We start from the raw sequence: 24,999 nt of genomic DNA on the forward strand, positions 1-24,999 counted from the left end.
TCCGGAGAATTAAGAGCACAAGGGCACATGGCGGAACCACAGAGCTGACGTCTGGGATATATTTTGTTAATAATTTAGGCTCTAATGAAATATTGCAGCTGTTGTGGTTTTAAAAACGACACATTAGAGGAATGTTTTTATTTATGATTTTTTTTGCTTGCGTTAGACGTGTATTTTGCGACCCTTCGGGGGCAGTCAAGGCCCCCAGGTTAGGAACCGCTGGCCTGGGATACAGATGCACCGGCCCTTGATCGGAGTTAACGGCGTGTTCTGAGTGAAAATGTTCTGCTTTTCAGTGTCTCTTCATTTTAAACATATTATTTGTTACGTTAACTTATTTGGTTTTCTTTGCCTATATGCCCGCAGGTTTGTAACACACTGTAATTGTCTATATATGAACGGATAGAGTGAGAGTCAGGGTTCCAGGAGCCTTAGGCTGCATTCAGACTGAATCCGGCAGTTACCGCAGTGTGTGAGTGACACTACGTGGCCCATTTGTGTGACGTCATGTTGTGAACTTTAACACCAACTGCCCCTAAACAACAAAAGAGAAGAAGAAGAAAAACCTGGGGTGCCAATACGTTGGCTCGTGCGAGCGATCACACATTTGCCTTCGATAAATAACCAGGATATGGGGGCCTGTCAGGATATGGGGGCCTGTCATGACCGCGTGGTTTAAACTGGTGTACAAGGCCGAAGACGACACGTGAAAGGTAACGTCACGTCCTTTATGTTTTGGTCAGTCATTCAGCAGCAGCAGCAGCACGCAGTGGGGTTTAACACTGTTTAACACAGTGGCCTGTTGTGTTTGAGCAGGACACTGAGCTACACACATGCCAGCTGTGTGTGTGTGTGTGTGTGTGTGTGGGGGGGGGGGGGGGGCTTTTAAAGCACTGTTTGATAGTAATTTACTGTGAAAACCGCAGAGGTCTCACAAACAGACTTTCACCGCCTGCACAACCTGCCAATATCTTTTTGTTTACGTCTTCTGTAAACTACACATATTTAGATGGTGAATATTGTTTAAGCACAGTAATATGAAGAGTAATGCATGTCTGTATAAATGAATACTGTATTAACGGGGGACAACTTATTTATTTATATTATATTTTGATAAAAACCCATAAGTATGTATTGGAAGGTCATCCTTATCCTGCCCACATTATGTACCGTGCAATGTTATTATTAGATTCTTAAATAAAAGCCAGTCTTCAAATACACACAAATAAAAGGTAGAGAGGGGCTAAAAATGACACATGGAGATAAAAATGTACAATGAAACTCAAAAGCACATCCTGCATAAGAAAGCCCTTTGAGCTGCTGGAAGGCTTTTAATGTGAAACATCTACGCAGGAAGCTTTAAGTGTCACTGGCAGTATCTTCACAGCAATTAAAAAAATGGAAAAGTAGAAGAGATTAAAATAAAACAATCAGCGATATGTGCCGTGCCTCGCTGTGTTTGGCAGCTCGTTCTAGCGAAAAGTTTCCTGTACTGAAACATACCAGACACGCGGTCCAGGACTTCAGCCAGCGTAGTGGAGATGGGCAGGTGGAGGGTGCGGTACTTGTGGCCTGCTCCATACATGGGATGCTGGATCATGTGGCTGGTGGCGTTGATGCGTCCTTTGTATAACTGAGAGGGAAAAGGGACAAAATGGTTTCGCGTTAGCGTGTCATGACGATACGGCGACCGGCTTAGCCACAGGACCAATCAACTATTTTCGAGGGGGTGCTCAGAGAGGTCTCTGCTGGTACACGTCCAGACTGAGGAGAGATCGTGTTGGTTCGCTCTTGTCCTCCTCTTCCAACCCTTTACTTAACATGCTGATGTTTTGCAGGTATGTTTACCGTGTAAACCAAAGCTAGTTTTGCAGGTATTTGGTCATAAAGTACAGTACAGAACAAATTGAAAATTTTGACCCGATGACAGCGCTAGATGAAAAGTCAAGGGATCGCTAAAGTTATTGCAAATTTTCCTGAGGGGGACAAGAACGTCTGAACCAAATTTCATGGCAATTCATCCGATGGTTGAGATATTTCAGTTTGGGCCAAAGTGGTAGAACAAACAACCAACCCACCAACAGACTGCCATCCCTTGAGCCAAGCAGCTTACACTGGTCCAATTAGAGTCTTTTCTTCTCACCATCAATGCACATAGGAAGTCAGAACTATGCCAGCATTCTTTATCTCTACAATTAAAACTAAATACATTACATTTGCTAGGTAATCTGGATTTTTCAGCACTCATTCAACTATTGTTCAACTAAAAAGTTGAGAGTTTGGCAATGTGATCAGATTTTGATATTTCTTGTGTACCAGTGAAAAGAAGGCCTGAAGGTGGTGCTGGAGGAAAGAGCAGGGTGGTCTCCAAATTGAAAAAAAATAAAAATAAAAAGTCATCCTCTCAGCACAATATCTATATAAAATGTCAATGACAATCTGGGCAGCTGTTGCTAAAATACCTCGTCTGGACCAACCAAACGACACCAAGCAACAAAGAATAGCCTAAGGATTTCTTGCTTTGGGTAATTAAAACCTATTTTCCATATACCCTACCCCCAGACATACACACACACAAACTGAAAGAGCTTTTCTGACAACCAGTCACTGAGCGGTGTGTAAAATATGGATCATTAAGGTGTCGCCGAGGACACATTATGCCAAGCATGTATCAGTCTGAGGGGATCTCTGTGATAGGAAAGGAGCCCTCTGCCTCATATTGCTGCGCTGTCCCCTTGTGGTCACAGCTGAATACTGCATCAATCACGTATGCTTGGTGCCACACCATCACTTTGTGCTGCGTTTTACATGTCATGTCATAAACATCATCATGCCAGTCGTGTAGATCAGTGGTTCCCAACCTGGTTACCATCATGGGTTGCCAAAGCTCCAGGGGGGGGGTCATGAAGCCCTCTTGATTTTAAGGGCATAAGAATACATACATACATACATACATACATACATATATATATATATATATATATACATATATATATACATACAGTGCTTAACAAATTTATTAGACCACCTGTCATAAAAATGAGAAAACACAAATATTTTAGAAATCTGTCAAAAACTTGTTTCAAACTAAAAATTGTATTGTTATTTATTAACCAAAGATCTTAATATTCTGTATGACCTCCTTTGGCCCTGATAACAGCTTGCATTCTTGCAACCACAAAACAAATGTTTCTGTTCAGGAATGCAAGTAAATAACTGGAATTTGGCATCTCAATCAAAAAATAATAATGTGCTTTACTATTTTGTTTCTGCTTTTTTGTAAAACAGTAAATTTGAGAATTCATGGATAACAACAATAATGATATTTTAGCATTAAAGATATCATTTTGACTAAAGAGCTTGGCTTGCACATACTGGTGGATTAACCATTACAGAAACATCAGATATTTTGGTCATCAGCAATACTGTTCATTTAGGGCAGCGGAGGCAAACACCTTACACTGGGTGGGGGTCTAATACATTTGTTAAGCACTGTATATATGTCAACTTTTTCCCCTTGCCGGTGGTGGGGGTTGTCAATATATATACACAATGGTAAAATACACAAAAAAAAAAGGTTAGGAACCACTGATGTAGATTATGTACCCCAGAAAGTATGATCTGCTATGACCTCATTATTTCATCCGGAGCTTCTGATGATCTCTGAAAAACTGCCATGGGTTAATTTTTCTCCGTTATATCTCCTTTATTTCCATAGTAGATGCAACACAAACCACATCAAACAGAAATAGGCAAACCCTAGCTCTACATTATTAACTAGCAGATATGTGCAAGTTCAAACATTTGAACATGAAGTGGGAGTTGCACTGTAACTTATTAAAAACAGCACCTACAAGCTAGTGACAACGCCGAGGAGACATGTAAACATCTCTGCATAGAACCGGCCGCCAGATATTCAACGACAGAGAGAACTACCCACCGGACAGGGAGACTGGAGGAAGACTGTGACCTTCTCGTCCTCCAGCATGAGCTGCAGGAACAGCCTTCGAATGAAGCCCGAGATGTTTCCAGAGATCGGCACGTTGCCTCGCTGGGGTGCGGACTGGAAGAGCTCGCAGAGAACCTGCAGCCAGAAAATACAGTCTTAAACTTTTCATTTGGATGTACTCATCGGCTTCTGAACTGATTTTGTCATTAACATCACCAAGGCCATTACAGGGTTCCTTTAAAATAGTCACAGCCTAAGGCTTTGCTGGGATGAAAAACTAGACTCTAAAATGTTGACAAATTACAAAACTCATTTCCTGCTGTGTCAGAGAAAGTGGAATGTAAGAGCAGACCTGTGCCATGAGCCGCTGGTTGTTTGGGTGGCAGGAAATGCACTGGAGAAAGAAGGCTACAGTGGCGTTCTCCAGCGCTGTCCTCTGCTGGGTGGTGAGTCCTCCTGCTTGCCCAGAAGACACCAGGGAGAAGCGTGACCCTGAAGGCTGAGGCTGGGATGGAGGGGGGCCTGCGGCAGACCCAGAGCCCAGAGGCTGACAGCCTGCATTGGCACCGGCACCGGCACTAGCACTGGCACTGGAATGGCACAGAAGGAAGAGCAGCGCTGTCCACAGCGGGTTGACCTCCGGTCCTCCTAACCAGTCTTTCATGGCGTGACTGTTGCCTACTTCAGTCAGGAAGCGCAGCACCGGAGCGGCCAGCTCTGCAGCCAGAGGCGGCCGACTGTGTGAGGATGAGGAGGCTGAGTGGTAGTGGTGATGGTGGTGACGTCTTTCTGCCTGAGCAGCGGGCAGAGGCAGGTCGGCACTGGCCAGGAGACCGACGCAGAACTGGGCCAGGCTGCGAACCAGCAGCGAGGGTAAGCCCGAGTCCAGGAGCTGCTCTATGGCTCCCGGAGACTGGGAGGCAGCCGCCAGCGTGGTTAACTGGGACTCCGACAGATTAATTGGGGGTCTCGCGTGCTTGGAGTCGTCGGTGAGCCCCGCGGCGTTGGTGTTGGCGTCGTGCTGCTTTTTGCCGTCGTCGGTCATGGCGAGGCGGTGGTGCTGGGCCTGAGAGTGACTGGCGCTGGGCACCGAGACGATCCCCATCCAGGACATGAGCAGGGAGAAGTAGCTGGGGTGGATGTGACACATGGAGCACAGCAGGCTGTCCACGGCCTTCTTCAGCACAATGTTGCACGGCAACGACATGGACCAGTTATACAGCAGCCTGGAGGGAAGGAACATGTCAATTGTCAGTCACGAATCTATGTTGTTGAGGGAGCACCTGCGATCTCTATCATCCTAGGGTCGAAGCCCCGCTCAAGAGCTGGCATCCGATCACAAGGACGCAATTTCGGTACAGGATGTTTGGTTCAATGACCCTGTGACCCCAAACAATTACTGTCAATGGTTTATTTGTGTCTATTACTCGCACATAGAACAGAAATTATAGAGCTGAGGGTCTGTGGAAACGCAGTGACATGACATGTACATCGGAACGAAACAAATGTCCCGAAAACATACTGAACCGTGACCCTAAAACCAAGGTACATAGCAGACTGTGAATGTTGGGTCCCGATATAACCTTAGTGTGTATGGTGTGTATGCATGGTCAATACGGGAAAAGACTATGACTGACTCAAAGAGCTCTCTGTTGAGCAGTGCAGGCAGGTCGTAGTCCACAGGCAGCTCGTAGCTGTGCCACAGGATGGCTGCCACACAGTGGAGGTGGGAGGGCGAAGGCATGAGGAGGCCGTACTCCCTCAGCGAGGCAGAGGAAGAGCCGGCGCCAGTGTATCCCATGGGGCAGCTCATCTTGTGGGCCGCCACCCGCGAGGAGTCGTGGACCCACTGGAGCAGGGCCTGGATCCTGAAGGGTTACAGATTCAGAACAAATCTTTGATCAAAGAACTGGTGGCGTTGCGTGTGAGCTGCGTCACGGTGGAATTTATATGCGACAAACACAGCCGTATGGCAGTAAAAGATGACAAGGAGAGCGTAAAGGACACTTTTTACAATCAGCTTATGATTCTGTCTGGAAAATCACCTTGACAGAAAACTGAAAACTCATTGGTTGTTATTCTTATTGAGGGGAGCTTAAGGACAATTTGAGTGGAGGTAAAAAAATTAAATAAAAAAACGGGATTGGTGATGCACCTGTCTTTGGTTCCAGAGTCCTGTGTGGTGCCCAGCTGGTACAGAATGTCGATGGTGGAGTCTGAGGAGAGGCCGTTCAATCGTCCAAACAGCAGAGGACTGTTCAAATCTACGAAGACAGAAGTAAAGTCGGCTTTTGTTTTCTCCCGGCAACTCTACATTTCATAATTTCTGAAGATTTTCGAAGCCATATCCTAGAAATTTGTCCAAATTTGTTTCCTGAAAAGATTGCTCTGTATTTTGCTACCAATTATGCAGAAGACAGAAAAGCTCGAACTAAACCCAGAAGTAAACATTGATCAATTATTCATTCATCATTGGAAACTCTTATCTCCATGTATGTCCAACCGCCCTTCACATTTGTGCATGTTCAGCTGACCTGCTGACTCTATAGTCTATCTGAGTGCACCAACTGAACTCCCTATTTACCGTATACTTGGTACCAAATGACATTGACCTGAGAAATGAAAAGGACATTACAGACCTGTAAAATAAAGTGTTAAATATTCAAATTGTGAGGCCTTAAGTACAAAAACACTTTTACTATAATGTTGGGGTAAAACAACATCTGAAATATGCCCTTGTCTATGTCTTTCAGACTCCAGCAACCTAATTCAAGGACCTCTTAAGGGACTTTTTTGATGCTTTTTTAAAAAAATCTGCTACCTATAAAAAAGTGTGTGTGACTCACTGGCAGGATCGGTGCCAGAGGCGGCACAGTTCCTCAGCAGAATGTCAATGAGTTTGAGTCCGATGCGAGTGGACTGCAGGCCGATCTTGACCAGCACGGCCTCAATGTTGGGGGAGTGCATGCCGCAGTAAGGTGACATGAGCAGCGCGGCGCAGGTCTGCAGCAGGTTGGCGGTGGGTGCCGCAGCGCTGGCCATCATGGCCTCCAGGTCACTGACGTGGGTCAGGCAGTGGTGGAGGAGACGCAGCCACCCGATGCTGTACGGAGGGAAGGAAAAGCTTTCAACAACCCTGCATTCGCATCTAATACGAATGGACGGACGCTCCATCTAGAATCTTTTTTTTTTGGTACCTGGTTTTAGAGACCTGGTCCTCAGAAGGCAGGAAGGGGTTGTTGACGGTTGCAGAGGAGGTGTTACCAAACGCCGTCAGCCCCAAGAGTTTGATCTGAGACAGGCCCAGGGTGCTGGCGTCACGGGGCCGGTGCAGCCTCAGGCAAACAGCCGACGCGACCTCCGCCTTCACCAGCTGGATCTTTATGTACGTCAGGCCGCTGGTGATGACTGGCGTGGACAGCGGCAACATGTTGACCCCGTCTGCGCTGATCTCCACCGAAACCGAGGACGGGCAGGCTGGTTGGCCGGAGGAAAGGGGACGCAGCGATACATAAAAGGAATGACAGCTGACTTTTCATCCAAGTGAGAAAGCTTTTGTTGCAGAAATTATTATTTTTTATTTCCTTTCATTATTACACTGGGTGCTACTCACTGGCTAGAGAGGCGAGGTGCGGCTGGATGTGGAGCTCCTTCAGCAGCACAGCAGCAGGGAGATGGATGGTGAGGTCACACCAGGCCTCCTCCGGCAGGAAGATGTAAGACCAGGCTGCGGAGCGCGCCCGGCGGTGGGGCGGCGTGGCTTGGAGGAGGACCTCTGCTGGCTGCGCTGTGGGACTGCTGGATGTGATGGTGCCTGTGCACGGACAAAAAGATCATTTAAAATTAGAAAAGATTTGTAAGAAGGTTGTAACAGATTGAGTGGAAAAAAAAGGAACTGAAAGCACCTAAAGGAGCAAAGTTGTGGAGTCCCTCTGCGTTGTCTGGCTCGGAGGTCATCACTCTGGTTTTCAGGTTGCCATCCGCTGCCTTTCCGGGACCTGAATCTAAGAACTTCATGATGGTGGACACCATGCTGCGTGCTGTGTTCACAATGGCCCGGGTGCTGGTCACCATGTTGTTACAGATCAGTTGCACACCACCTGGTGAAAAAAAAACAACACAAGAAAGTTACGGTTTGGAAGGTTTAGGAAAGTAAAGCTGGATAAGAAGGCAAAATAAATTGTTGTGTATATATACCCACCCATGTCATGGAAGGCCTTGAGGGCCTCACTGGTGTCCAACACCCGGAGGATGAACCACAGCAGAGGCTCCGACAGCTGACAGGTGGAAAGAGACCCCTACAAAACAACACATGTTTAAGTTTTAAGGCAATGTGCTGCATTTGTTCAAGAACGTATTTTAATATCAAATCATCAAAGCCCCCCCCCCAATGCACCACAGTCTTGATGCTCACCTGTCTGCCCATGTAACCGCAGGCCATGTACGTGAGGATGGGCTGCAACATGACCTGGACTGAGGTGGCCCTCTTGCTGAGGGTGGTGAGGATGGTGAAGAGGCCATCGCCCACTGAGATGGCGTCCAGACCGCCATGGAAGTTCTCGTGTTTGGTCAAGTGGAGGCCGCTGGCTCCTGAATAACAGAGACGTTTTGTCTTCACTTTCAGTCGTCCATCTTTATACACAGTCTATGGTCTGGAATAAGCAGTAGCTTATGGTGGCTAAATGTTAGCAAACTTTAGCTAAACATTGCTGCATAACTGACCACATGACTCTTCTCTTCTTGTGCTACAATTACACTACATTTAAACATTTATCATTATCCCATAAACCTCATGACCACAGTGGCTGCTGATGAGCAGAAAGACATTGAAACTCTTGGTAGAGCTGATGGAAACTGCAGTGCTACTTCATAATTCTCTGTGGATTTGTCTTACCTATGATCATGGCCATGGCGCTGCTGTTGCACTGGCCCAGTGCCGACAAGATCTGGCTCATAATCTGTTGATTGGCTAGCACCAGGTCGGCCACGCCTGCAGGAGGACCCTGGCTGGACGCCGATCCGCCGGCCGCGCTCTCTTTGCTGCCACAGACCTTCTCCTCGTCCGACACGCTGCTGTCAGACGCCCCGCTGCCGGCCGGCGGCAGCCGCCCGCTGAACTCCCTGTCCCCGGACAGAGGCAGCTGCACCAGCGCGTTGACCAGCTTGAGGAGGTCGAACATCAGCTGGTCGCGCGTCGTCTCTCCACAGACGGCCTTTGCGTCTCCCGGCCGGATGATGTTGGCAAACAGGCCGCCGAAACAAGCCCGCGCGCCCACAGAGCTGTCCGAGCCACTGCGGGACACCAGTTTGTCTGAGCAGGTGATGTAGTGGTGCACTAAGAATGTGATGGACTCGATGACGGAGGAGATGGTGGCCACAGACACCACCTCGAAGTTTTGCTCTAGAGTACACTCCAGCAGCTTCACCTGGGCATCCAGCGGACCCTGACCTGACTGGAACGGACCCCTGAAGGGTCAGGATGAACCATTAGTTCCTGAAGACCCCTCACAGTACATCTACTGGAATTTCTCATTTTGTTATCATTGACAGAATGACTGATTATGCCATAACATGCAAACATTATTACACATATACACATTTCCCGGGAAGCAACCGCATACCTCTCAGTAGACAGGATGTGCATGAGTTTGAGCAGGAACTCGCTGAACATCTGCGGACAGGTGGACGACAGGTGGACCTGCAGGCGGCTCAGAAACTCGTGCATGGCCTGGGTGGCGGTGGGTCCCACCTGGGAGCTGTGCTGGCTCGTCCCGTTGGTGCTGCTGCCCGACAGGAAGCGCACCAGGACATGAACCAGGGTGGGATCAGACACCATTTGCTGTGCCGTGCTTTCCTGAGAGCTCATCCCGTTGCTTGAGGCTGAAAAGTTATAGAGAATATAATACAGGTATTATATAAATCACTGAACACCGGACAATTGACAACTATGGAATTATGGGGGGGGGGGGCATGGTAGTGAGGTATATACACTATTTTCAAAAGCAAGTTGTAGGTTTGTAGATTGAATTCCTATTTTCTAAAACAGCTGGTGGTTTCAACATTGCATTCATGAGTTATGCTGCAGTAAAAATCAAATCTTTAAAAACAACCAATGAGCAAACATCTGGGACGTATTCATGAGACATCTTAATGCTAAAAGTAGCTCCTAACAATAATGAGCGTGACAGTTTTTGGTTCAGCAGAATAGAGCGCTGCAGGAATGAGTCCTAAAACCCGGACATTTTTACACGTCCGGTTCCCTCGTCTTCAAGTCAGTGGGTTTATTGAATGGGCTTTGGGTTAGATGCCTGAAATAAAGTATGTGGTTTAACACAAGCCGAAGGGATTTCAACGTTTGGTTCTAGGACAAAAAGTCCATCAGTAAATAGCCGACTTGTGAATTCTGAAGCTTTTACGTGTCTTAAAAAAAAAGCGGATGCTAACAATCGGCTAAATGAGGCTACAGAGGTCGTCGTGGACATTAAACGTCTTCATGCCGAACATGGAAAGTCATCTACTCACTAGTCCGCCTTTACAGCCTCGATGTTTTTATACTCTGTATCTATCTGTCTGTATATCTATATCTATCTATATTCTCTTGAAGCTCAGTGGTGGTGACGTTGAAGTGATGCGACCGTGGTGGAGTTCCTTTATAGCCTAACGTTAGCTTTTTACTTCTGCTGATTCCATTTACGCTTCAAAAATCATAAAAGTGGTGTTCATTAGTGAAGATTATCTCGCTGAACAAAATGTTTAAGTATCATAAACTTTTGTTTTGCCACAGAGCTTATTTTCTGCAATAATCCAAAATCCCCTGGAACAATCCCGTTGGCTTTTTGTGGAGGGAAACAGGGGCGATGCTAACTTCCGGGCAGGCCTACAAAAATACCGTCATCCCTGCAGCGCTCTTTTCACAAAGCATTTAGCTCTAAAATGACCAATCAACATGCAGATGGTGTTCGATTCCAGTTCCAATTTACTTTACAGTTCATGTTTTATGAATTAAATAAGCCACAGTTTCATAAATACATTCAAAGTACTTTAAAACATTTTTTTAAATCCATCTCATCTGTACTTTCCACTCCTGTAGACTGTACTGATGAACATTTTTATCTCACAGTCGCTGACACAGACCAATCCATGGTCTGTTCAACCAATCACAGTGGACTGAATGTTGCGACCATCTGCCTTTTCACAGGTGTTGAAGACACGCAGAAGGAAAGCAGTGAGAGGGGAGTACTGACCGCAGGCTGGCATGTTCGTCATCAGGGTGAGTGAGTGCAGTACCAGACACCATGTTCTCAGGGAGGTGTTGGGGTACCACGCCAGCACTGTTAGGAAACTGCTGATGGATGCTGGACACACACACACACACACATACACAATTACAATTATATATAATAAGAATACGTTGACAGGGAGAGACGGTGCGGTGGAGTCCTGACCTTGGTTGAGTGGGATGGTGGGCACTCGGCTGGCGTTGAACAGGAAGATGTCTGATCCGCTCTCCTCACTGCCACCAGAGCACGTGTTGAGACTGAGTGTTAGCCACAGCTGCAGCAGGGACTCCAGCTGAGAGAGAAGGGAACGTTTCTCAACTCACTTTGTTTTCTGTTAATACTCCAAGTTACCCAGTGTCAAAACTCCAGTAGAAAACTGGTTATTATGACCCAGACTTTTGGGGGCACATAACATTAATGTACTGCTTTTGTTGCTTGATGAATTCATTCAAATCATTAAAAGGTCCCATATTGTAGAAAGTGAGATTTCCATGTCTTTTTTGAGCATAAAGCAGGTCTTGGTGCTGTATAAATACTGGGAAAGTATCAAAACGCTCAGTCCACGGAGAAATGAAACACAGCCCGTATTCAGACACTGCGCCTTTAAATGAGCCGTCAGGACTTCTGTAAGGTTGTGATGTCACAACTATTAGGACTAAATTTAGGACTTTTTTTGAACTGTGAATCATGCAAAGCTGCTCTAGTGGAGTCCCAGAATAAAAATATAGAGCTGAAATGAGCAGAATATGGGACCTTATAATAAATAAATAAATCTGAAACACATGCAATTGTATGAGTAGAATTTCATCCAGGAATCATATATCTTGCACATTGCAAATACTCCTTACACTTCATATTTTATACATCTTTTTTGCTTCTTGACTTGCGGTCCTTGCTTTATCTTCCTTTAGATGTTCTACTTTTCTATGTTTAATGATATATACCAAGGCAAATTCCTGAATAATGTGCAATGTTTGACAGATGGGCCTTTTTTTGCTTTTCTTTTTGTTTTTTTTGTGCATGCCGCGCTGAACAGTGTTATGTTTGAAATTTGTTAAAGTGTTATTTTGTTAAGTGGAAAGCTTAAAATTCAATAAACGCCCACACACAATGGGGAAAGACCTATCCACACAGAGGCAAGGCATTAGGAGGTGCCTCCACTGGAGACAGGTATGTTGTGCTGTGTGTGCTGACCTGTACGTGGTGGACCTGCAGCATGGAGAAGAGCTTGTTAAAGCAGGCACTCAACATGGGGATGGACGAGGGCTGGACCATCAGGCTGCTGCCTGGAGGAGAGCCTCCTCCATGGAGAGCCCTCAGCAGGGAGTCGTCAGTCCCGTTGGAGGCCTGGCTCACTGGAAGCCAGACAACAAACAAGTCTTATAGCTGTGATACATTGGGGACCGCCAACACAGACTCCAATGTTCTGTCTCCAGGTTGCTGAGCACTGGCAGTTACTATTTAAGTGACTGCTTTCCGTTGGCGTGGTTACCTGTGGATGAGCTGGAAGTGAGGGCCTGTAGAATGGAGTCCGCCTGTAGAGTCGCCATCATTTTGAGCATCAGCTCAGCCTGCTGCTCCAAGCCCACTTCTAGCCGGGCATCCAGTGCTGCGAAACACAGCAGAAAAAAAGTCAAAGGTCAGACAGAAAGACATGAAAACGTTTATTTAGAGGTCAAGACTAGCCCTGCGACTCTACTCACCCTGCGACACAGAGACTGACAGACCCTGTGACCCGGGCTTTTCAGCAGCAACGGGAGGTTTGGACACTGGGATGCCAACCCCTCCAATGTACGGGTTGTACCCGTACGTGCCATAGTCAGCACCCCAGTAGTCATACCAGGTGCTGCTTATAGGCTGAGAGAGGACATGAAAACATGAGGGCAAAAAGGATTACAGTCACTCTACTGTCAACAGCTCCATTTCTACATTTCCCACAATGCTTGATTATGCATTCACAAAATAGCCCGAAGACAGCAGAGCACAGAAACTTTGAACGTTGAGGTTAAGCAAGAGAAAAACACTGCTCCTTTTAATAAAAAAAAATATCAAAGAACAGCAGCCTTTTCCAGGGTTCGAGTGAATATACAAGTTCTTACTGATTCTCATAATATCAAGGCCTATTCTCTCCATCTGATACAACTAATCTATTCTTGAAATATTAGGACTTTTCTTGTAAAATTATGCATTTATTCAATTTTTTTCCCCTGTAAACCCACGACTATCTTGCAATACACTTAACTTTCTAACAGTGTTCACTCTTTTATATTATATTGATCAATGATTTTTACTCTCAAATTCAGATTTCTTCCCTCCCTCTCAGTTGCTCCAAGACCACATCTAATACTACATTGTTAGTGCAGCTACGTGGCTGTTCATTTCAGATGCTGCATTTACTTTAGAGTCATCACATCAACACACAAGCCAGTACCAAAGGACTACGAGTAAATAGAGAGAATAAAAAAAAAAAAAAAAGAATAGGATGTCATAATCAACATACCTTAAACACTTTGGCAGCGAGTGGATCTTTTTCCAAATCAATATCTAAAGGATCAATATCAACATCCATCAGGTCTTGTAGCAAGTCAAAGTCTATGTCTTTATCTTTTTCCAAAGATGACAGAGGTGGAGCACCTTTGGATAATGAAAACAGCTTTAATATTGCCAAGCAAGCACACTAGGAAAACACACAAGCAAGAGAGACTCTTTCTTTAGCAAGTTACTGGGCAATTTTAATGCTCTCTCTCTCTCTCTCTCTCTCTCTCTATGCTCCTATATACTGGAGGGAGAGTCCAGACACGAGACGCAGCAGTGACCAGAGTCAGCGTTTCTGTGTGGTAAGTAAAAGTCCAAATGGAACAAAACATACTTCTCCAATGGAATGTTAATTACACGCTAAAACAATGCAAAAGCCGTAATGACAAATGACCCAAAATGGCTCTGAGTCTACATGTTTGAACTCCCACTCCAAAAAAGGCAGAGCTAACACAATAATAATAATAATAATAACACACATAAACCATACTGTGGAGTAAAACAATGAGCATGCAGCTATGAAAGAAAGAGGAGAAAACTTTACCACAGGTAATACTTCATATTGTGATGATAAAAAAACAAAAAAGTGTGTGTTGGTATCAGCATCTTGTGTGGTGTTGTGGGAAGTGTGGAGAATGGACAGGGCTACCCACGCACTTTGGAATACTGAGGAGGTCCCGGTAGTACCTGCGATGATATCAGGCACCAGGGCCTCGTCAATGCTCTCTACCAGGGGAATGGGCGCCGGGTGGGGCAGGGAGTCATCCGAATCGGCCCCCGCCGAGGACGACGACGCCCCGGCCTCCTCGCCCACCGCCACCTCATCCATGACATCCAGAGAGCCCGGGGACAGCAGTTCACCTGGGGGCGGGGGGGAGTTTACACTTCATTACACATTTGCTACTTGAATGCCATTCGTTTTGTAGGTATTTGGCCATAAACAAAAGTGTTGGTGTCAGAGTTATTGCAATTCATTCTCAGGGGACCAGGGACATCTAAGGCAATCTGTCCAACAGTTATTGAGATATTTCAATAAAAACTAAAAATGTGAACCTCAGGGTGGCACTAGGGGAAAAGTCAGGGAATCACCAAAGTCATTAGAATTCATCCTCTGTACATATATAGACATAGACATAGACATTTCACTCAATAAGTGAAAATATTTACCTGCGAGGGGTACTAGAGGAAGAATTTATCCTCAATATATCTGTATACATTTCATGCAAATCCATCTGGGAATTGTTAAGACATCAGTCTGGAAAGTGGTGGACCAACCAATATACCGACAGACAGACCAACGTTGCTATCCCTACAGCCATAACGCTAGCATGGCTAATAAAAACTACATCAGTACAAAGTAAACCGTAAAATATCCACATCAAAACATCTAAAATACATAAATTAAATAAAACAGTTTGATGGCTCAGGTAAAACCTTGTGTCAACGTGTCACCTTACCCTACCTTGCCAATCTTACCTTGCCCTAACCTGAACTCCAAAAGTCCCTCTTGTTTTTGTCAACTTTGAGATTTTTTGTTCACTCTTCTGCACATTATGAAGTTGACAAAAACAAGAGGGACTTTTAGAGATCAATGTCACAGATATCTTTCCCAGATATCAGCAATGCAGAATCATCAGCAATAAACAGAAGCTTGCATTTAACAACAACAGCTGGCATGTCATTTATATTTAAGAAATAAAAGAGGCCCTGATATGGAGCCTTGGGGCACACCTTACTTAATAGAGAGTTGCAGGGATGACATATTTTTGTAGACAAACCCAGAAGTTAGCATCGCCCTGGTTCCCCTAATCTTCACTTATGAACACCATTTTTATGATTTTTTAAGCAGAAATGGAATCGCCAGCTAATGTTATATAAGGCTATAAAGGAACTACAGCACGGTCGCATTACTTCAACATCACCACCTCTAAGCTTCACTTTGAAGAGAATATAGATGGATATATATATATATACAGACAGATAGATATAGAGTATAAACACAACAAGGCTGTAAAGGCGGACTAGTGAGTAGATGACTTTCCGCGACAACCTCTGTAGTCTCATTTAGCCGCTTGTTAGCAAACGCCTTTTTCAAGACACATAAAAGCTTCACAATTCACATGTGGGGTATCTACTGATGTATTTTATGTCATAGAAAAAAACGTTAAAATCTCTTAAGCTTGTGTTTAACCACAGACCTTATTTCCGGCATCTAACCAAAAACCCATTCAAAGTACCCACTGACTTCAAGACGAGGGAACCAGAAGTGTAAAAATGCTGACTCATTTCCATGTTTTAGGACTCACTACTGCTGCACTCTATTAAATTCGGGCTCCAGGTAAGGATTATTTTCTTCATTAATTATTTTCTCAAATTAATCAATTCATGTCTTGGCCTTCATGTTCATTCATGTTGGTCAAATAATTGATTACGCAACTAATCGTTTTAGCTCTAAGTGTGAAATAAATCGTAAATTCCTGTGAAATAAGACAACAGTGAACCAAAACCTACACACCACTACTCCAGCAACAGTATAGAATGGTTCACTGTGTCAATGTAGTGTTCTCTATCAAGCTTCAGTGTCAATTTGTGTCACACTAAATATTTTTGGAGCTGATCAAACACCAGTCATTAAAAAACCTCAGACATAGGGGCCATAGAAACACACTAACCGTCAAAACCACAAGCAAACTTAACACACCTGCCAAGATGTCCTGTAGCATACACGTGAGGGAATACTGTGCCCATGCGCCCCCCCAGGATATGTCCCCCCGGTTAAAATCGGTCCCCACAAGCAGAAGCAGCAGACGCTCCAGCTGGTGCTCGGATACCACCTCGCACAGGTGGATTGTGGGTCTCGTGGCGTTGGCTATCCTAGCAAGGACCTGAGTGGGTTAAAAAAAAAGGCATTTATTTGGGGGGGGAGTGGGGTGTTACCCAGATTACCAACATTGAAGTTTTAAGAAGTCCATAATCAAGAGTCAGATGAGCACCTTGCAAACAAAGAGCAGCAGGTCAGCATGGCAGGTGAAGTCCATGGAAAGGAGGAAGAGGGCCAGCTTCTGCACCACGGAGATGCAGCGTTCATGGGACAGTGTAAAGGGCAGAGGTTCTACTTCAGGGGCTTCTTTGGCTGTTGTGGATTCCATGTCCAACGTGGAGCGGGGCCATTCGGCCGTCCGCCGCAGACGGATTAGGTCTTTAAAGTGCTGGAAGTGGGAGGGAGGGTAAACGTGGAATTATGAGACATTAACATACTATATCAGAGGAGCTATACAGATTTCTGTTCTTTTTCTGTTGATGAGAGCAGTGAGAGTCAACCACAACAGTAATGTAAAAACAAAACAAGAAGCTGAAAAGCTCTATAGAGACATTATACCAAGTGGATCTGGAAAGCAGCTTGCACCGATGCCCATACTAAATCTACAAATACGCGCCTTCAACTCATACAGTATAAATGGTTAATGCGGACATATGTGACACTGACGAAATTAAAAATCGATCTAACAAAAACATACCAGACTTATGCACAAAATGTAGGGAAACTACAGGAACATTGTTTCAATGTGTGTGGCAGCGGAGAAAGATTCAAATGTTCTGGGAAGAGGTAAGAGTTATAATCGAGAAGATCATTTCAAAACAAATCTTACTGGACCCTAAGCTTTTTCTGTTGGGCTCATATCCAGAGAAACATTATTTTAGTAAAAATGAATTGCAGTCAGTTTTTTTCTAGCACGTCAAGTTTTTTCTCCACAGCTTACCCTCCAGATAAGCAAAATTCCACTGATTAGCTGTAGTAAGGGCTGGGTAACCCCAGCTGATTACGATTGGACTCATCTACAGCTACGTGGCAACTTGTTTGTGCAGTCACAATTGAGACAGTGCGGTGAGAGGTGTGTGCAGCTCCCAATAGGTCAGTACTATCACACACATATCTGTTAAGTACAGTATTTTTCATATTTTTTAAGAAAACGGGGATCCTATAGTTCAAAAACTTGACGTGATAGAGAAAAACTGAGATCAGTTTTGGATTCCGCACCCAAAAATTAGTTAAAAACAGCTGTCAGACCTAACTCAACAAAAATTGTGTTCCCCAGTGTTATGTTAAGGATTTAGATTTAACAGATGATCAAGTGAATGACTCATTTCTGTAGATAATGCAGTCTCCAAGCTTGTACAACTTTTTTTTTTCAACTAATTACATGTCATAGTTTGAAGTCTATTGCAACTAATATACTCTATTTTGCATAGATTGTTGCATAGAACAGGAGAAGCATTTTGGTTTTGAGTTGGTTTGTTTTGTTTTGTTTCGTTTCTTCTTCTTGTCAATATAGCAAATGTATATGACTGTAAATAAATGTCTGAGCTCAGAACGAGCGGCTCACCTTGGATGTGGCTTGCTTGAGCTTGGCCTGTTCCACCAGCAGCTTGTAGGAGGAGCCTTTGTTGCTCTGGATCTTCTCCTTCTCGATCTGCTCCACCAAAGCCTTCTGTTTTGCTTTCAATAGATTTAACTGCTACAATAAAAAGGGCATGATAAACATAAGCACTGCAAAAGCATTCGCACTGCAGCTTCATGAGACGGGCTAACGGGTCGGGACTTGTACCAGACCTGCACACACATTTTCATATATATTACGCTGCGTCTGACTACTTAAAGAACACACTCGCGAGTCTGGGTTTGAAGGTAGGTCGTAGGTGTTGGGATGAGACACATTTACCTGCTTGTGGTGGACGAGCTGCTTGCGGATCTTGCGGGAGTAGAGCCGGTCGAGGCTGCTGCTGCCTTTAGCTGAGCGGCTGGAGTTCTGAGACTGAAGGCTGTTATTGATAAAGCTCCACTGAATACCTGGAGGACGGAGCGAGCAACGACACACTCGTCAGAAAAGGGTTGGATGGACGAAAGAAATGCAAAAAGCATTACAATGAGTTTAAGCGGGAGCTCTGAAATGAGATCAAGTGTATTGTGTGAACGATTTACAATAGGTTTTCAACACGCTAACTCTTTTTATTATTCAGTGATCAAAGGTCATGTTTTTGCTTTCAAAAGCTCATCATGTGTGTGGTCAATTGGTAAATTGTAGCATTTTCAAAAAAGGTACTTGATATTCAGAACTGGAACTTGAGCAGCAGAAGATATAAAATGGGGATGGAACATGCATGTTACTACTTCAAAAATGAGATTTGAAAGACAGTTGTGCAGTTCAGGTACCTGTAAAAGTTCTCTCCCGCTCTTTCCCTCCGAGGTGCTTCTTCCCACCTGACGCCTCGTCTTCTATACTGGCTACGTAGTCCAACAGCCTGGAAACCAACATCACTACCCAGCTGATCATTGGGATGTCCAAAACACCTGGAAAACACACACGCGCAAACTAAACTCTTGTACCAAATGACCAATCAGAGACGTGTGTAATGTGTCCTACATGTTACACGCCTGGAACGCTTCGCTATGGGCTTGTAACCCCTGCCGCGGTGACGGTTGCTCTACCTTCAGTCCTGCGCTGGGCGGCAGCTTGCGGCTGCTGCAGCGGAGACAGCAGGCTGTCCAGGAGGTTCAGGAGGCCCTCCAACACGCCACTGTTGCTCAAGGATCTTTGGCCAATGCAGGACAGGAGCATGAACACTCTGGGATGAAACGAGGTGGAAAAAAAATACTGCAGTTACTACCTGCAGCGTCCATCACTTCCCTGCACGTGAACTAAGACGAGCAGTAAACCGGAATCTGGGCTGATCTAGCTCCCAAACACACAAGTAGACAAATCAATCCGTCCCCAATACTGACGGGAAAGCTGCACTGTGGAGCAATAATAAAAAAAATAAAACACTTGTCCTTGGATTCTTGAATCTCTGAAGCAAACTGCTTGTTGGCTGAGCTAAGGCATCGGGGCAGTCCTGGGAGCAGATAGTCACACTTCCAGACATGAAAATTGGATATGAAAGAATATAACTCTAAATAAAACATCACCAATGGAGCATTTGTCTTTGTGACTTTTGGAGAAAAAAAGAAGATACCCTCAAGTCATGTTTTCAAGAAATACTCTCCTCGGAATAATAACTGTGTGATGTGTGATATGGCTTTTCCATTAAAAAGTTCAAATGCAAGATTATAAATTCAAAAGCGATGAAAAATGTAATTTACCATCCAAGTGTTTAAAAGCACTGGCCAAACTCTGAATAGAACGTGTGGTACCTGTCCTGAGGGAAGATGAGCAGTTGTTCAGAGTTGTAGAGCTCCTGCAGTACGTTGGAGAGGAACTGGCCCCACCAGCGTTCGCCTCCGCAGAGCTGCACCAATAGCAGGCCGGCGTGAAGGCGGATCTTAGGTGTCCCACTGATACAAAGGTGTTTGAAGAGCTCCTCGCAGGCCTGGGCATGGAAGGTGCTCTGGAGCACAGGGGGCACCGAGTTGCCTGGAAATACACAGACACATGAATGAATGAATGAAGTGGGAATCAGCATTGTAAAGCGGGATGCGGCCCATTTTCAGACCCAGGTATGTCCAGTTCTCTGCTCACCATTGTTGGAGTGCAGCAGGCTGAGCAGCGTGTCCAGCAGGTAGCGAATGATGGTCCTCAGCTGCTCCGTGGAGGAGTTGTGGACCAGCTCCTGGGACTCTGGAGCCCCGCCCGTCGGGAGCGACTTGCGGCTGGCGCCCAGGGACACGCGCAGCCGCTGGACGGCGTGGTGGGCCAGGTTGAGCTGCAGTTGCAGCTGGATGCAGTCCTGGTAGGCCGAGAAAACGCGCTGGTCCTCCTCCACCACCTTGTCCGGTTTGCGTAAGAAGTACTGGGCGTTGTTAGCGCTGTTGAGGGGTGGAAGGTCGATGTTCTGCAGGAGGGTCTCCAGCCGATGGCAAGCTAGGTTGTATCTGGCGAACGAGAACAGCAGAGCACCAAATGTGAATCGTCCCAAACAAAGGCCCTATTTCCCCCTGTTTGAGTAACGTTTACTTCCAGTCTTACCTGCACTGGATGTCCTCCTGCAGCGCCACCATCATGGTCAAGTGCTGATCCACGTCCGGCTGACTGGCCGCCTCGCTCTCTCCCCGCAGAGGGTCGTGCATCAGCTTGAGCTCGCTCTCCCACGGCAGGATGTAGGTGTGGCCGTAGTAGAAGCCCAGCGGGATCTTTGCCCGGGCGTTGGTGCTGCCGTAGCGCCCGATCACAGTGATCTGAGAGATCGTAGGAGAACGCGTCATCGTGGTAGACTAACAAAAGCACGTTAAAAAAAAAAAAAAAAAAAAAACTCAAAACACCAGGTTTGCCGTCCTGCAACTATCCAAAAACTAAATAAATAAAAAAACACAGATATTTGTACAGACCTTCATGAACCTGCACACGGGTGGTGGCAGCAGGTCGTGCAGAATGAGAGAGTGGGTGCTGATGTCGGTGGCCACCACCAGCCTGCGGCCGTCCACCTCCTCGCCCAGTGTCCAGATGTCTATGGACAGAGAGGCCAGGTCGCCACAGGTCGGGATCAGAGCATCAGTCAGCAGGACGGGACGGCCAAAGTCCAGCGTTACAAAGCGACGAGCTCCTGGGAGGAAAGGATACCTTATCACTTTTTACTAGTATTAGTATGCTATAATATACTTTTTTTTTTTTTTTTTTTTTTTACAAATGTCACTTCACTTCTTTGCTCTCAAACATTTATTTTAGTACGTACAAGTCGAAATAAATGTGGAATATTGCCACATGACATACCAGAGTGCATCCGCTCTATGATGATAGACTGGTGTGGAGGAGGCTGCAGAAAGTGAGACGCCTGGGAAATGGCCAGAGCCAGACCGCTGCCCATGGGGCTCTGCAGCAAAAGGAAACCATTATTCCACAATTTCAAAAAGAAATATTTTCTCTATTTTAGTGGAAAGAAAAAAAAAAAAAAACTGTACAGGGCAATCACACTGACGCCATTTCAAAAAAAAAAAAAAGCTTTAAATATCTTTCACACTGAGTTGTTGCGAGACTGAGAAATTTTGAGAAATATATTTTGTATAAAACTGGGAGTGGGAGAATGTATTGCAACAATGTTTTTCCACGTCATTCGATCGATATGCATCACATTATAAATAAAGATGTTATTTTTTTTTTAAATAGAGTCGTAGATCCAGAACCCAAAATTTCTTTTGTTTGAGCTGCTAATCTTCCAAAAAAAGTCCAATCGCTGGTGTTGCTGTCGGCACTTACATTCTGCGTGCTTCATTGAATGGCGGGCCTTCAGGTCTTTATTGGCACAGGTTTTTGACAATAGTTCAATAATGCTCTGTCGATCTGTTTCCTGTTAGACTTAAGGTAACCTAGTACAGCTTTGTTTATGTGATAGCTGTTGCTACATTGTCAAGCAATGAATCCTATCAATGGTATATTTAAGTTCTATATTTTTATTCTGGGATTCCACTAGAGCAGCTTTGTATGAGTCACAGTTGAAAAAAGTCTTTCTTTATCTTCTCCTGGCCCTTACTATATATAAATAATGTAGTCCTATAACTGCTGAAATAAAATGGTCTTAAATTGGCAAAATGTTGACAAACATCAGAAAGTTAAGAAGAGTATCAACATGACCGGACGTTTTGGTTGCCACTGTAAAACTCGAGCCCTGTATGAGAGAGGAGCCAAGCATCAAGCTGCGTGGAACTCACCAGCTTGGCTTTCTGCGCGTTCTTGTGTGCGGCCAGGTTGACGGGCCCGGGGTCCATCATGGAGCCGGGGAACAGGTGAGCCAGCTCAGCGCTGAAGGCCACCGACACCGCCTCGTTGGGCGGCGTGAGAGGAGGGGTCATGAAGAGGGGCGTGGTTTTTGGCGTCGGGGGGATGACATCGGAGGGGTGAATGAAGAAGCCCGGAGCGGAAGAAGGGTTGGAAGGCACAGAGTTGTGGATGGGCCCCACGCCGGAGGCGGCGGCGGCTGCAGAGGTGGTCTGATGCAGCTTGGCCTCGAGCTTAGCCTTCTGTTCCCAGCACATACACAAAGAGGTCTTATTTGAATTGCCTTGACCGAGGATGCTAGGCTGACTGATGCAGCATGTTGTTGTTTTGTGTCCCTGTGTCTAAACTAAACTAGGGTAATCAGGGAGTTGTGTGTTTTGATTGCTCTCTTCCAACCGTTCTGATTCACTCCAATCCAGAAGGTGGAACCTTCTGTAGAAGAGTCGATGTGATTGACCAGTTATGTGCTAGCTAACGCTGATTGGTTGTTTGAATTCAGACCTGGTCCAGTTTCTTAAAAGACTAAATACAAAAGGGGTGGATGCTTACAGGCACACATTTTTTTTAAAGGAGTCCTTCAATTAGATATTGGCAGTGACATGCAATGGTCAAAATGTGTTATTTCAACCAAAATTATAATTCAATAATATTGCCTACTGTAGCTTTAATGCTTCTCCAAACACTGAGATCTGTGTGTGAGTGTGTGACTTAGTCTTTCACCTGCTGCTGCAGCTTCAGCAGCTGCTGTTGTTTCTCCTGCAGGACCTGCAGCTGCTGCTCCGCTGACACCATGGCGTGGGACAGCGATTGGAGTGCCACCTGGGCGGCGGAGCTCAGAGCTGTCGAAGCTTCGCCGACCGTTCCCGTCGACAGGCCGCCCACCGCGGGCGTCACGCCGAACGTACTCACTGCGGGTTAAAGAGTAGAGGAGTTCAGGCAAGGACCGGGTTCATGCGCCCCCGAAGACGAAGTCAAATGACAAAAAAAAAGTAGCGTTTACCGGTGAACATGCTGGCATCGTCTCGCTCCACCCGCGTGCCATCACTGGTGGAGATACAAGTAAAGTGCAAAGGCTCCACCTCCAGGAGTCCCGTTAATGCTGTGAAGCTGCCCTCTGCTGCTGCACAGCTGCTCACTTTTCCATTCCCTGCGGGACACGCAACACCCCAAAACAAAACATCTGAGCTCCAGGAGTCTCCTTTGAAAGCTAACGTTCAACTCTCGCCAGCTTTTCATCATTTTCAGGATGACACAGCCGAGAAATGGGACTGTACTATTTTTGAAGTGCTAAATTATGTCCAGCACACAGTGACATTTTTACATACATATAGCGCTAAAATGCTGGACTTTGGTTGAAATGTTGCTTAAATTGTACGGCTAAATTAGATTAAGTTGCCCTAGAAATATCATTTAAGCGCTGACATTCTGGTTTAATTCAAAGGGCGGGTACATCCATATCAGGTGAACAGTGTAGGAACTTTTTAAGACATGGTCCCCTGACATTAAAATGGCCCAAATATATTGGTACAGGTTCAAAACAAACCAATCTTATTTCAGATTTTGGGGTCACATCGGTCTGACACGTCTTAGTCTTCAGTCCACAGCGAGCGGCTGTAACAATGATGTGAATAGGTGCGCAGCTAATACCTGAGAGGATGTCAGAGAGGTCAATCTCATCTGACTGGACTCCGATGCTGCTGTTGAAGGCGTTCTTACAGGAGGAACCGCTGACCTCCAGGTCAAAGAGCACCGGGTCAAACGGAGAGCTGTACAGGCCGTACCTGGAAGGAGGCGGGAGAGGAAGGGGTATGAGTGGACGTTGGAACTACTTGCACCCAATAAGCAGAAGTTACGCAACAGAATAAAATGGTATTACAGAGGCTCTTGAACCAAGTGGTTGGGAGGAGTACCTGGTCTGCAGCAGTGCCTCCAGCGGGGTGAGGCGGTCCTGCAGCTGTCGAGAGATGGCAGTGAGCAGGGAGGCGCAGGCTGTGCTGCAGCCCGCCAGGTCCTCTTCCTTCACGTAGTTCAGCAACACAAAGTACCAGAACACAGAGCCTGAAAGCGAGAGGCAAGAGAATCAATACTGGGGGAAAAGAGAAACGAGGGAAAGGTGCTGTGTGTTTTGTTCGCTTACTTACCGCCTGTCGCCGCTGCAGGCAAGTAAGGCATGTTGTCTAGCAGAGCCTTGAGAAGACTTACGCCAAAACCCTGTTGACTTGGGTCCCCCTTCCCATTGCTAGTGAGAAATAAAAGACAGCATGTTCGTTATTATCTCCAAATAACGTGATCAAGAAAGAACCACTGTGGGGAATTTAATGACCCGTAATATAAGGTGTGGCCATTATCATGGGTTCTGCTTGTGTTTCCACTGTAATCCTGAACAAGTTCCTGAACCTGAATTTGGACACAGCTCAGGAGGTGGCACTAAATCCAAGTTCAGGTACTCTCACCCGCAAAGAGTTCTGCAAAACAGTGGAAAAAAACAAGGCAGAACCTGGAACCTAGAGCTTACAGGTTCTTAAAAAAG

At 45.7% G+C, this 24,999-nt stretch overlaps 1 protein-coding gene across 1 annotated transcript in view; it reads right to left on the reverse strand.

Annotated features, from left to right (window-relative positions):
- Positions 1 to 24,999, reverse strand: part of birc6 (baculoviral IAP repeat containing 6) — a 111,884-nt gene that overhangs the window by 63,184 nt on the left and 23,701 nt on the right. The window contains exons 21-57 of the mRNA XM_070916557.1: positions 24,611 to 24,708; positions 24,380 to 24,527; positions 24,117 to 24,250; positions 23,470 to 23,616; positions 23,190 to 23,377; positions 22,403 to 22,711; positions 21,468 to 21,567; positions 21,086 to 21,300; positions 20,727 to 20,935; positions 20,280 to 20,632; positions 19,955 to 20,174; positions 19,253 to 19,389; positions 18,977 to 19,114; positions 18,486 to 18,613; positions 18,150 to 18,281; positions 16,758 to 16,973; positions 16,466 to 16,649; positions 14,452 to 14,625; positions 13,730 to 13,863; positions 12,933 to 13,086; positions 12,722 to 12,838; positions 12,424 to 12,584; positions 11,395 to 11,521; positions 11,194 to 11,304; positions 9,571 to 9,829; positions 8,844 to 9,415; positions 8,364 to 8,539; positions 8,151 to 8,247; positions 7,855 to 8,049; positions 7,563 to 7,763; positions 7,147 to 7,426; positions 6,796 to 7,052; positions 6,105 to 6,213; positions 5,587 to 5,817; positions 4,302 to 5,175; positions 3,941 to 4,084; positions 1,504 to 1,633 (exon numbers count right to left, since the gene is read on the reverse strand). Coding sequence (XP_070772658.1) covers positions 1,504 to 1,633; positions 3,941 to 4,084; positions 4,302 to 5,175; positions 5,587 to 5,817; positions 6,105 to 6,213; positions 6,796 to 7,052; positions 7,147 to 7,426; positions 7,563 to 7,763; positions 7,855 to 8,049; positions 8,151 to 8,247; positions 8,364 to 8,539; positions 8,844 to 9,415; positions 9,571 to 9,829; positions 11,194 to 11,304; positions 11,395 to 11,521; positions 12,424 to 12,584; positions 12,722 to 12,838; positions 12,933 to 13,086; positions 13,730 to 13,863; positions 14,452 to 14,625; positions 16,466 to 16,649; positions 16,758 to 16,973; positions 18,150 to 18,281; positions 18,486 to 18,613; positions 18,977 to 19,114; positions 19,253 to 19,389; positions 19,955 to 20,174; positions 20,280 to 20,632; positions 20,727 to 20,935; positions 21,086 to 21,300; positions 21,468 to 21,567; positions 22,403 to 22,711; positions 23,190 to 23,377; positions 23,470 to 23,616; positions 24,117 to 24,250; positions 24,380 to 24,527; positions 24,611 to 24,708 — 7,559 coding nt within the window. The remainder of the gene's footprint in view (positions 1 to 1,503; positions 1,634 to 3,940; positions 4,085 to 4,301; positions 5,176 to 5,586; positions 5,818 to 6,104; positions 6,214 to 6,795; positions 7,053 to 7,146; positions 7,427 to 7,562; positions 7,764 to 7,854; positions 8,050 to 8,150; positions 8,248 to 8,363; positions 8,540 to 8,843; positions 9,416 to 9,570; positions 9,830 to 11,193; positions 11,305 to 11,394; positions 11,522 to 12,423; positions 12,585 to 12,721; positions 12,839 to 12,932; positions 13,087 to 13,729; positions 13,864 to 14,451; positions 14,626 to 16,465; positions 16,650 to 16,757; positions 16,974 to 18,149; positions 18,282 to 18,485; positions 18,614 to 18,976; positions 19,115 to 19,252; positions 19,390 to 19,954; positions 20,175 to 20,279; positions 20,633 to 20,726; positions 20,936 to 21,085; positions 21,301 to 21,467; positions 21,568 to 22,402; positions 22,712 to 23,189; positions 23,378 to 23,469; positions 23,617 to 24,116; positions 24,251 to 24,379; positions 24,528 to 24,610; positions 24,709 to 24,999) is intronic.

Source organism: Enoplosus armatus, chromosome 12, assembly GCF_043641665.1.
Source record: "Enoplosus armatus isolate fEnoArm2 chromosome 12, fEnoArm2.hap1, whole genome shotgun sequence".
Taxonomy (NCBI): Eukaryota; Metazoa; Chordata; class Actinopteri; order Centrarchiformes; family Enoplosidae; genus Enoplosus; species Enoplosus armatus.